The sequence below is a fragment of the Drosophila albomicans genome, chromosome 3 (assembly GCF_009650485.2).
Source record: "Drosophila albomicans strain 15112-1751.03 chromosome 3, ASM965048v2, whole genome shotgun sequence".
Lineage (NCBI taxonomy): Eukaryota > Metazoa > Arthropoda > Insecta > Diptera > Drosophilidae > Drosophila > Drosophila albomicans.
In genome coordinates, this window is record NC_047629.2 from 9,465,248 (window position 1) to 9,478,794 (window position 13,547).

The 13,547-nt window shown below is 37.1% G+C and overlaps 3 protein-coding genes across 3 annotated transcripts in view; 2 read left to right on the forward strand and 1 right to left on the reverse strand.

Annotated features, from left to right (window-relative positions):
• Positions 1-13,547, reverse strand: part of LOC117568010 (uncharacterized) — a 94,961-nt gene that overhangs the window by 76,394 nt on the left and 5,020 nt on the right. Inside the window, 1 exon segment of the mRNA XM_034248333.2 lies at positions 4,358-5,908. Coding sequence (XP_034104224.2) covers positions 4,358-5,899 — 1,542 coding nt within the window. The 5' untranslated portion in view covers positions 5,900-5,908.
• The window catches only part of LOC117566718 (odorant receptor 49a-like), an 88,039-nt gene that overhangs the window by 26,052 nt on the left and 48,440 nt on the right, over positions 1-13,547 (forward strand). The window lies entirely within an intron of this gene.
• LOC117566723 (uncharacterized) lies at positions 7,267-8,894 on the forward strand. Its single transcript, XM_034246266.2, has one exon. The coding sequence runs from the start codon at positions 7,346-7,348 to the stop codon at positions 8,792-8,794; it is 1,449 nt and encodes a 482-aa protein (XP_034102157.1). The 5' UTR covers positions 7,267-7,345; the 3' UTR covers positions 8,795-8,894.

A 13,547-nucleotide genomic window follows, 5' to 3' on the forward strand; every position in this document is an offset into this window, starting at 1 on the left:
GAGGGAGAACCTTGGCGCACATCCATCCGGAACACGATCGATTCAAATTTGCTTTAATTGAATTCGGTTTTTCTTTTTGCTGCAAATCGAATCGCAACTCTTTAAAGATGAGCATAAATAATTCAATGGCTTTTCGCACTTTCCGAATGGAAATTTGCGCACGTCATACGAGTAAAGAGCACCCCCAACCCCCTACCCCTCCCTCCCTCAGTTTTGGGGGTTGGTTTGTTTGGCTTGGCGCCAAAATCGCGTTTGAATCGCGTTGCTTTTACTGGGTTAAATTTAATTAATTTGTCTCGCGTTGCCCTGCTCTCCGACCCCCTTTTTAGCCGTTGGCCGTCGCGTCGTTGATTTTCAATGTTTGATTATTTATTCATTTTGCATTTCTCTGAATAGGCACTGGTTGCATGGTGGGAGGGGGGTAAGGGGGAAGAAGGGAGGTGCAATGTCCCCCCTTTGTGAAGCATTCACCGCACTGCAGCATTTTGCAATTTTATTGCATTTATTTATTTATTATTTCGTGCGCATTTTTTTATTTTTGTTTTTGTGTGCGTGTGTTTTGTGCTTGTGTTTGTTTTATTTGTGTGTGCTTCTCTGAAATTTACACAATTCGAATTAATGGCATTTAATTATTTATCCGGCATTTTGCACATTGTATTCGCCCAGTTTTCCAGCGGCAGCTGTGAATTTTGCATTTTTATGGCATGTTGCAAAATTTGCGCTTTGAATACAAATTTCAACCGACATAGGGAAAGGAATATTGGGGTAATGGTAATCGTAGTCTGATAACAAATTTACATTTAACTACATGATTTGTTGTTGGCCAAAAAGAGCAGACACATTGAGATTAACTCCACAGACATTTAACAACAACAGCAGCAGCTTCCCAACTATCCCCAAGGGTGGAAAATTGCTGTCAAATCGCATATAATTATCAGACAAAAATTGTGAAGCTATTGGCAGGCATTCGCTTCTCAAAGGAAATCACGTTTATTAAGCTGTTACAAATCGAAATATACTAAAATTCATAGCGATAAAATCAATAAATAGACTTGGAATACTATTTAATAAAAATAAGTAAGTCGAGGTTTCTCAAGTGTGAGATATTCGCTATATATTTAGAATAGAACCATATTCTACAATTACTCCAAATTAATATACCGAAAAATACTAAAAATATCAAAGCTACATTTGGTATATTGACATAGTACTCTTTTCAAAATATACCATATAGTACAAAATATACCAGATTGTCAGATAAAGAAACTAAAACCCGATTTCAGTAGACGTTTTTACCAAACACAAGTTTTTCTCTCTGATCGCAACTAAATTTTCAGGAATCATAAATACTGCAGTTATTATTGGGTAGACTAAAAATCGCCACTTTAGTTTCAAAATTGCACTTGTTATTTTCGACTTTCGGGACGTAATGGGCGTGGCAATAATTTGAAACGAACTTGACCTGCTTACAAAAATAACAAATGCTGTCCAACAAAAGTTTAAATTTATTTCTTAAAGTCTTTGAGATCTACGTATTCATACGGACGGACGGACAGATAGATCATCTTAGGTGTTGACGGTGATCAAAAATATATACTTTATAGGGTCGGAAATACCTCCTTATGCCTGTTACATACATAGTTATACTATGAGTTAATATCCCTTATGGATAGCAGTTATAAATACTATAAATTCGATTGGTTTAATATTATTCAATTAAAATAATTAATTAAGTTAAATCTAAGCCTAAAATATTCCAGCAGCATGTAATTTGTTCATTAAACATCTATAACCCAACTCTAATTTCACAGTCATCAGACAAATCACCAATCTGTATAAAAAAGGTAATGTAACTTTCCAGTTACAAAAAATTGTAATCCACATATTGTTTTCCATGGAGGGGCACTCCATTGTTAGAATTAACTATGAATTTTATTCAAATTTATGCAAGTTTTTTATTTTTACAAATATTTGCATCTGGTTGGATTTGTTTTTTTATCCAACTATTTTAATTGCATATGATCGGAAAAATTTTGTATATTCCCAAAGTTGAGTTTATTAAAAAAACAAGAATTAGTTTAAAAAAATCCAATTATAGAAAATACTCAATAGCTCTTTCCTGTTTCCATTTGATATATTTTTTTTTTTTCAAATTTGCCAATGAATCACAAATTAAATGTGCACGAACAGCGGACTAAAAATAAATCTAATTCCAAATAGAAAATCACAATTTTTTTCTATATCGCTGCGTGGCATGCTGAAACCTTATCAATGGGCGTGGCGTCGATGTGGGGGCCAAAAATACATTTTTTTGGTATAAATGAAACACACACACACACACACACATATGTACTCAATTAAAAAAGAAGGAATAAAGAAACAGAAAAAATGACAAATAATCGCGGAAAGCTATTAAATTTTAATCAGAAACACAAGCGACCCTGCGGTCAAAATTCCCACCAGAATCGCAGTCATGCGGCGCGAATGATAATCTCTCTATCTCTGTCTCCCTCTCTCTTTTGCTCTCTCTATCTCTGTCCCTCTTGGCCGGCATCAACTTTTGTTTGACTTTGGCTCCTCTCCAGACTCTCCGAATGTCGAATGCTGACTCTGACTCTGACTGTGCTCCAACGACAACGACGACGACGACGACCCCACTGATTAATCGTCTGTGGATTGCCGTTTCACCCGGGGTCAGTTTTTGCGGCGCCAACCATCCCCAAGCCAAGCATCATCATCATCATCATCATCGTCAACACAATTTACATACATCCCCTTCATCATCATCATCATCACAAATGCGGCTACAAATTGTTTATTTTGATTCGTGTGACGCGAAAATTCAGCTCGTAAATTTGCTTTCACAAATGTTTTTATTTGCCTTTATATTTCCCACTCATTTCTCCCTCATTTTCACACCAAACCGCGTCTATTGATATTGAAAAATTCGTGATTTCGCATGCACATAGTATTATTTTAGAGAATGTTTTCCCAACAACAACAACAAAAAAGGGGCATATCACATATTTCAACATCAAAATTATGGAGGCAACCTCGCAGCTTCCCTTTTTGAGGTTTGTGGTCAATTATGAACAATTTCAAATGTTGCACTGCTGCAAGTGCTCAGATGCAGTATTATCTACTTAGTCATAATACCAATATATGTATATGGCGTGCTATTTTAAATACTGCAAACTTGAACAGGGCAAATAAACAGAAAATGCAGCGAATTTATTAAAAATTTGTTAAAGCTACATTGTTGCGAAAAATTGTGTAAAAATGTAAATAAGAAATTTATATCACACGAAATATTTGTCTGAAGAATGCGTGTTTCGCATTTTTGGTCTTTTAATTGGGTTTTATTTAAAATTTGTGTATATTTTATTTTTACATTTTAGATGAACATAGGATTTGGATAACTTGGCTTGTTGATTTGCCAGCATTGATGTGAAATTTATTATAATCACTAAAGAATATGGAATATGGACAATGTTTGAATATTTATATGTATTATTAATAAATTTATTTTGCTACGTTTGCCGCTTAAAACAAAATTTAAGACCCTATAAGTCATGAATTGAATAATGGTGACATTATACATTTTCATGTTTGTTTTAAGCAATCTTTTTGATTTACGAGAATTGATGTGAAATTTCTGATAATCACTAAAAATTATTTGAACTCTGACAATATTGGAATATTCATAATAATAAATATTTTTATTTATATTATATTTATTTTGCTACTTTATAGATAGTTACCATATTAATATATGGTGCCATTTAAAACAAAATTTAAAACCTTGTCAGAAACCATTTAAATAGCGGTGACCTTATACCATTTTAATGTTCTTTTTAAACAATAATATGAAATTGAATAAAAACGTAATACTACAAAACTTTGTTAATGCTTAAAATGCAGACAAAAGAACATTTGATTAAACTAAAGAATACAGAATGCCAAAATCAAAAGATATAATCTCGACTCGCATTTTATATTGTTAGCTTTGCTTCTAAGGTCTTAAAACACTCAAAAGATGGTATAAAAAGTTCTATGAAAATGAATAAAACACTAATACTAATAAGACACTTTCAGTTCTGGCCGTTAATCGAAATATAGGTGTAAAAAATTCTTCTTGAACTTTACGAAATTTGATTTATTTTGATATTAAGGTATGTTAAAGTTTTAAATTGCTGAAAACCACTGAAAAATGGAATAAGGCAGATATATTTAGTACAAGCGGTCAACAAAAAAAGTTCACCTAATATTTTACCCAATTTTATGGGAAGTCCCAAATATGCACTGCTTGCACTTAACAAGCAGTGCAAATGAACGAAAACATGTAAAGGAAACTCACCTGATGGGCATTCCACTGCTGCATGAGATCATCATGACAGGGCAAGCAGGCCTGGATCATGCCACGCGGATCCTTTGGACGTGAACGCGGCGGACGCGGATGCTGTTCGTTGAAGAGCGGAAAATAGGCGACAGCTTGGCCAAGACGCGACTCCTTCGGCTTGACGGTGCTCAGCTCGACGAGGCTGCCGCGACGCTGCTCATCGCCGCAGACGTAACACACCTCGGTGATGGAGTTCTTGTCGGGCATGGACAAGTCGAGAATACCGACTTCCGTCGACGATGACGAGGGCGTGGCCACAGGCGTGGGCGTGGCCACGGGCGTTGAGTTGGCAGTGGACGAATTACGTAGATCCAAAACTGTGGCATTATCATCCTCCAGACTGGGCGGTTGTGTGCTCAAGGGCAGCGCATTGCCACCGGGAGGCAGAGCACTATACGGATTACCCTTGTAGTGAGCTGACGAGGATTCACCAGCTGCCACCTGCTGCAGCATGTGATAGGCGGCGGTCTGTTGCTGCAGCTGCTGATACTGTGCCGGCTGATAAAGCGCCGTTGACTGTGGATGCTGCACTTGCGACTGGGATTGAGCTGGCTGAGGTGCAGCTGCTTGATAGCTGTGTTGATTCAACTTAAACTTGTGCTGGGCAAAACTAGAACTGGAACTGGGTGCCAGACGTGCCGGCGGCTCGCTGGGCGGACGTGACAACGGTGATGGTAACTGCATGTCCCGTGACTGGGGACGACTCAGGTATTTGTGATTGCTGTGTCCCGGCTGGCTGTGACTGTTGGGCGTGGCAGCATTGCGCGGATAGTAATCGGGCGAGGCATTCCTTGAGGTACTCTGATGATGCTGTTGCTGCTGCTGTGGTGTTCCTGAGGCGTAGTGTCTGCTTAGGGCATAGGAATCCATGGGCGGAGCAGCGGCAGCATTGTGCAACTCTGCCAAACCGTTCTGACTCAAGTGCTCCGCACTTAGTCCTAGCATCTGGGCAGCATACTCGCTCTGGGTGGCCACATCGGCGCCAATGTATCCCTTGCCATCCACCCGCTTCATGTGATAAATGCGCTGCAGCAGCGGCTTCTTCTGCCGCTCATACGCTTCCCATTGCTCGTGCAGCGAGCGAAAGCACAGCGTGCAGGCCATCACATATAGCTGATGGGGCGCCACAGCGGGCACGCCATGCGGTGGCTCGTGCCGCTCCAGAAACGGAAAGTACGGCTCAGAGGGTCGCTCGGCATTCGCACGCACGCGCAGCGCCTCATAGCTGCCATAGCCACCGCATACAAAGCAAACGGAGGGAGCAATCATATGCTCGGGCGGTGCCGAGGCACGTCCAGCGGCGGACTTCATCGGAGGCGCCGCATAGTACGGATGCCCATGCGGATGGTAGCCACCCAGTGGCGATGGCATCAGCTCTGCTCCAGCGCCCACCATTGACGACATCTGCGGCACTGGAGACGGCGTTGAAGTGGGCTCCGATTGCAGGGGCGCGCTGCCTCCACGGAGCTCATTTTTAATGTACGCTTTCGCCTTTTCCATAATATTCAGCTAAATAGAGTAAGTGGAAATAACAAAAATTAATAATTTTTGTATCAAAAGGAAACAAGAATTAAATGTTAAATCAGAGATTTTTACTGTTTCACTCGGCAGTGAGATACCCACTACCCATTAATTTTAAAATATATCAAATATACCGCAAAAATACTAACAAGTAAGAAAGCTACAGTCGAGTGTGCTTGGCTATGAGATACTCGCTACCCATTCATTTCAATATATACCAAAATAATATACCGCAAAAATCGTTAAAAATATATCAAATACTTAATTTAGTATATTCAAGATATACCGTTAAGTGCAAAACACCACATTGTCGAACCAAGTCAATTTTACGTTTCTCAAAAAAAGTACATATAACTTTATCTCTTATAGTCCAGTCTTTCATATGGCAGACATATATCGTTTCGGCTGTTGACACTGATCAAGAACATGTATTCTTTATAGAGTCACAGATTCATCCATCTGCCTGTTACATATATTTAATGACGTACAAAGTTATAATACCGTTCTACCCTATGGTTAGCAGGTATAAAAATAACCGTTTCAAAATAGTAATTTTCACATGCATAAAAAGCACCGCAACATCTCTGCTTTACAAACCACTAAAAATGCACTTAGCGGCATAATTTAGTAACAAAAAAATAGAAGAAATTTAATTAAATTAACAAAATACATAGAAATCTGACAACAATTTTGTTTCTTTAATTAACATTGTATCGTTTAACTGCGTATTTATACAGTCCCCAATTGTGGCCGCTAAGCGAAATATAGGTATAAAAGTTTAAGTCTCTTGTGCCCCCCATTTAAAATTTTTTGATTCGCATATTGTTATCGTACTTTACTTAACATATTATAGAAGCGGAAAGGTTAGTTGTTACTTTAGGTAACATTGTTGCGTTTAGCCGCTTATATTTTCAGTCACAGTTGTGGCTGTTAAGCGAGATATGTTGTAAGAGTCTAACTATCCCAGTGCCACCTTTAGACCGCATACTTTTTTCGCTCTCAAAAATTCGTTTTGATTTTCTACTTTACTTTTTAGACAAGGTAAAGTTCTGAAATTGAATGTTCGTAGATCTGCTATCATATATCAACTTTTATAAATTTAAAGCAATGAAAAACAGCCGAAAAACGGAATTTATCATAAAATGCAGTTTTTAAAAAATAAAAATGAAAAATATACTCTTAAATTAACAAACAACTTATAGGTATATATTTTTAGGAAATTCTACTACACCATAAAATTATAATAAGCTATCTAAAAACTGTCTGGACTTAAGTATTATGATTCGATTACCTTAAAGTGCATCGAAGTCAAAAACTAAATAGAAGGCGGCGCATAAAGCTTAGTTGAAGTACTATGACAAGCAATTAATACAACAGCACACAAACAAGCAATTTAACGATTCTAAAATATATAAAATAGTAAGGATGATACGCATACACGCCGATAGCTTCGCACCCAAGTATAAGAGTGGCAAATGGTCGTGGGACAAAAACACGGATGCTCTGCACTTTCAGCCTCATAGCGATTTGGAGGATGTCAACGAAAGATTCATTGAGACAAATGGATATCAATTTCTGCGCATGATCAATCAGGAGGAAGAAGTTATCTTTCGTAAAGTTTTCACCCGCTCCAAGCTCACCTACGACACTGATATGGTGGTGATCAACGATGTGCGCGATCTTGTGCTGTTTATGATGCCCAAAGAGTTTTTGAGCATGAAATTTCTAGAATTCATGCACAAGCCATCTGTGCACCGTCTGCTCCATGCGTTGATCATTTACTTTGAATACTTTTTGCGATTGGTGGAATTTATGCTCATAAGACGCGATGAGCTCGCTGGTAATATGGCGCAAGTTCAAAGTGAACAGACGAATGAAATGAAGCGCATCTTTTCCATCTATTTGAGTCAGTATCGGATGCTGGTGGCCCGAAACTATAGCGTTATCATTATGGGTGAGGGGGACATGTCCAAGTATTATCACACCAAACCGATCGTCAACATATCTTCGAAGATCAAGGATAAATACTTTCACGAACAGTTTCTGGCCGTCGCAATTCAAATCGTTTGGATCTCAATGCATCGTCGAGCATATTTTGTGATTGAAATGGAAATGAACCGACTCTTTCGCTCCGAACACTTTTTGGCAAACAATCCCAACTATCTGAAGTTCACGCCATCGGAGCGCAGTTTAATCTATGGCCGAAACAACAAGATGGTCAATTATCGTGCCCAGTGCTCACCAATGATACAGGAACTCAACAACGTAGCGGACGAAGATTTGCCCATTCTATGGATTGGTGAACGAAAATATCGCGGCACCGATCATCGCATCCATGAACTGGAATTAGAATATATTGTGCCTGGGCCACAGTTGCGTATGATTGATATTTCGCATGGTATTCTCGGTCATCCGAAGTCTTTGTACAACACAATTTTGCAATTGGATTGGCCCCAAGTGCGCTACAGCAATTTCTCACAGATGCACGATCCGTATTATCTGGTGAGACAGCCAAATTTGCGCATTCCCAACATCGATGAGATGCACGTGCGTCGCATGTCCAAAGATTACGAGCATTTCTACAAGATATTTCGCATCTATGAACCATTCAATAGTGAATTGATTGTCAAGTGGAGCAAACGGGACAAGATCATAAAGGACTTTGCCAGTGGCGGAGCTCATCACGATATCTTCATGCGTTGCGAGAAGCAGCTGATTAAAGAGGAGGATCGACATGTTCCACAAGTTATTGCCGACTATTATAATTTGCTATACAAGTTCCGCAAGAAATCGCACATCTTTTTGGGCGATGCAACCCAGACGAAAAGCAAACGCATTAGGCTTAAGGGTCGGGATCGCTTTTTCCATTTGTAGATCTATCAATATTTTTATCACAGACTTACTATACGTGTTTGTACCTCTTGTAGCAAAAGACAAATGATCAAACAAATTTAATCAAAATTGAAGGAAAAATAAATAGAAATACGTAATAAAAAACTCAAAAATTGAATCAAAGCCCAGTGTCTATTAAATAATTCAGCTTGTCAATATCGGTTACTATCGAAATTGCAATTGCGATAACGATACCATGTATAACTCTAGTAAATTTAAGGGATATTTAGTTAAAAAGTAAATTTCATTTCATCCCATAGCGGACACCTCTTTTAAGACCAGATTTTTATGTAACGAACATTTTAAAGTATTTTTCCATACATATGGTCGGACTCCCTTATAAACGGACGCAGACACTATTAATTGAAAATTTATGGAGGCTAAACTCTATTTAGCGGACGCTTGTCGGAAAATATCTTCGTAAAAAGTTTTGGTTGTAATCCGATAAAAATTGTAGTTATTTAAGAAAAACTTTTGAATGGTAAATAACGCCTACTGCTTTGGCAGACAATATGGTATATTTTCATCTCTATGGTATATGCCAAATGTAGTACTTAATCTATTTACCAAATATGACATTTGGTATATTCATTGCATTCTGTGTTATATTATTTACAAAATGTGACATTTGGTATATTTTAGTATTCGGTATATTTTAGTATTCTACGGTATATTATTTGGTATATATTTAGAATATTACCGCCGTGTTTTGCTTTTTTCCAAAATGGGTAGCAAGTAACTCAAAGTCGAGCACACTTGTTAATCTTTGGCGTAACGCGACAAAACTAAACTAAATGTGCCTAATGAAGATACAAAATACTTATGCAATTACAGGACTCTTGGCAATAGAGTGATCACTGTACCTCTCAAAATGATTTCGCCTTGGTATCAATGCTCTCATAACTGTGTTGACTCATGTTTTTGGGGGATTTGAGACACGCCTTTTAAAATTAGTGACTTTCGCTTTTAATTTCATAAATCTCAAGCGAATCCGTGTCAGATTTATTGGCAGATTGCGGCACTGCTGAAATGCTAAATGAGAACAACACACAATTGTTTAGCATATGATGGCGGTTTACTTTGCGTATACTTGATATGATCGCACAAATTAGCGTCATTTAGATCTGGTTCCCAGCCGGATCAAATGTAATAAACAAAACGGAATTTACAGAAGAACACATATGAGAATTCACATCCATATTTCTCCGGAATAATCTGGATTTTTTTCGACAAGTGCAAAGACTCTGCGAATTCGACACTAACAAGATTTGCGTGACTTGACAATCATTTTGACAGCCCCGATTCGAAGTCTGAGTCTCTGATATTGATAGCTTTGCTTGGTCGGCTGATTCTCTGGGCTTTCCTTTGCACACTTTTGAACAAATGTCGTCGATGTGTCGTTATCACATACGTCATGCATAAGAATATAAATACGCGAATGCAAAAAATGCGCAAAACGAAAAACGGAATTAACGAGAATAACGTCGAACATCGCGCCAGGCCCCAGAATGATGAAGCAACGACCGACAAATGGTCAAATCCCATTTAAAATGCAAAAAAAAAAAGAAAGAAATACTAAATAAAAATGAAATAAAGCTTCTAGCATCTATGGCAAAGATCACGATCGCAGATCATCGCAATATATGTGGGTTATCAGCACTCTGATGAAATAGGTTATCGTTGCCGGCAATCGTTCGATTAATGAGCAACAAATTTTATTTTTAAGCTCGTTGCGTCGTCGACTGCGGAAAATGGCAAAGCAAAGAGAGCATCGACTATATTACATTATTGTCTGATACGTAGAATCGCAAATTCCACGTACAATAATTTGTGAAAAGTTTCTATTTCAGTTTGCTTCCGCTAATCTAAAGATCAAGGCTGCCAATGGCAACAAAAAAAAAGAGTAGTACGCAGCGTATTAAAAAAGATTTAAAATTGGGATTTACGTTTTAGAATTTCATTTTAGTTGTAGTACATTTAGTGATGTCATCAATTTGAGTCTATTTTAAATAAATTGGTTTAAAATATAAGTGCAAGCAGTGCATGCAACTACTCAAGAACGAACTGCTTGACTTTATATACACTTTGGAGGAAGCAGTTCATTAATGAAAGCAGTTGACTATACAAACATAATCGATTACTGATTATTATTAATTCAAAATATCGATTCTTTAAATGACATTCATATTCTCAATTTTGACATTCACACATTCTTAAAAAATTATTTATTGAATGTCTATAAATATGTATTAATTTATTTAAAAACCATTTTAGTTTTACTTCACATTAATTTTGAACTTAAAAAATTTGAAATGCACATTTTTGTTAAAGTCTCGCTTTAAAATTGAGTAAAACAGACGCTCTTTATTTTATGTTTGCTTGTGATTATTTACTTGCAGCAGGTAAATGAATTTATGTATTGTAATTGAAAATGGGAAAATTATATTTCATGCCCCAACAGTAACGCACAATCATGCAACGCAACAACGGCATAATGAAAAGCAAAACAAAAATAAAAGTAAAACCAACAATATTGCAACAGAGCTAATTACGTTGCATTATTTATTTATTTATTTTTGCTGTAGAAATTAAATTTCCAACAATTGTAAAATTTGTAAACGAACAACTTTTTTACCCCCAACGCCATAAAGTTTATGCAAACAAAAGCAACAAAAATAACCTGAATAAAGCAGCCCCCCAGCTCTCTGCCCCCTCATCCTTGGTCCTCGCTTCGCTGCCACTCCACACAGCCAACACAACTACCTTTATAGCTACCCCCTTGACCCCCCCTCTACACTCATGTACACAATCGTCGACTCGTCGCCCATCATCAATGTGCTGCAAGCTGACCATGTTTCAATTATATTTTTTTATTTTTCTTTTATCGACTTTTTAGAATTCTCTGCGCAACGCCAAGTTTTAGCCGGGGGAGGGCGGAGGGAGGCAGGTCCAAGGGATGGGTTATGTTAAAGAAACCCTTGGCGAGTTTGCTCTGAACGTTTTATACTCTATGACAAAAAAAAAAGGAATAAAGAAGTAGCTACTCTAGAAACGATAACTGAAGAGGGGGTGTAGGAAAGTGTTTGATTTAGAGGTAGGAAATATTCTATCTTTTCTCAAACTTATTACTTATTACATCCTTACACTTATATATTTGTTATAACATCCGAATTGATGTGTGTTATTATAGAACCTTTTATTCCTATGTGAATTAAATAAGTTAATATATAGTTGAATACAATTTTGTTGGCATAAAACAAATTTCTCTATAAAAATGCTTCTGTATCTAATATTATAATTCATTTTTATCATTATCTTTACTTGGAATTCAAAAAAATACAGCGTATTACTTATTATTATATCCGAATTGATATTTCTTACATTAGTAACTTTTATTCCTATGTGAATTAAATAAGTTAATATTATATTATATATAGTTTCATAAAATGTTGTTGCCAAGGAGCCAAATTCTGTATAAAAATGCATCTGTATCTGATATTATAAATCATATTTAATACAATCTTTACTCGAAATTCGAAAAGTACAGCGTATTTGGTAGTCGATTAAGCCTTCTACAATTATTCCACTTGTTTTCTTTTTGTTTTTGCCTACTTTTTGCTTGTGCAACCTTTTAAGAGTTGTTGTTTGTTGTTGTCCTTGTTGTTGCTGCTGCTGTTGTTGCTGTTGTTGTTGTTTACTGTTGTTGATGTGGCATGCGTCGCAGAAGGGAGCTTATGCACTGCACTTCAACTTGTTGTTGGTGTAACGTGTCCTGCTGCTGCTCCTGCAGTTGTTTTTAAAACTTTTGCTGCACTGAAACATTTTTATGGCTCTCGTGTCCTTGTTGCACACCCAACGTGCCTGCCTCTGGCTGGGGCGTGGCTCACACACATGCATACACACACACACAATGAAAGGAATGAAGTGAAAACAAGTGAAATAGAAAACGCGGCAGCTTAAAGCGTCGCTTTCCAACTTTAAGATACGCGCATAACAATCGCCGGTTCTCAATGGTTCTTCCTCTTCTTTCTTTCTTTCTTCTTTGTTGTTTTTGCAGTTATTATTGTTGTTGTTCTTGACATTGTTTTTGTTATTCTTGGAACTAGTTTTTGGCAGCAGCAGCAGCAGCACGGAAGTTCCTTCAGCTGCACAACAACAACAACGAAGAAGTATCTAAAAGTTGTAGGACGACTAAAAAAGAAAAGAAAAAAAAATACAAAGACAAAGACAAAAAAATAAAAGTTTCGTTGTTGAAAACTTTTAGCGCTTTTGGGAATTTGTTTCCTTGCTCCTCCTTTTTGCGACTGCCTCCACCCCCTCCCCTGTTTCTCTCTGCCCTTTCTCTATGGCCGTAAAGTGAGTAACATTTTGCCGTCTTCATTGTTCGTTTTTGTGCCAGTTCTTTGTGACTTTTCTTAAATGGAAAACTAAACGAAGTGCCAGAAATAAAAGTTCAAGTTGCCAGAACAGAAATTTAATAAATCTCTTTTACAATTTAATACTGCTCTAGGAAATTGGATCTTGATGCTCATTATTTTCTAATACAATTTCAGCCACGTTTTCTACATTTGCTAGAAAAAGCTTTCAAATATTTTATGACATAATGGATTATGAATATGATAAATGATAAATGAAATTTATATTGTGAATAATATTCTTGGATGTATTTATTTACCTCTATATACTTTTTGAAATTGGTTTTCTTTTTATAAATATTTATAGTATATGTATTACG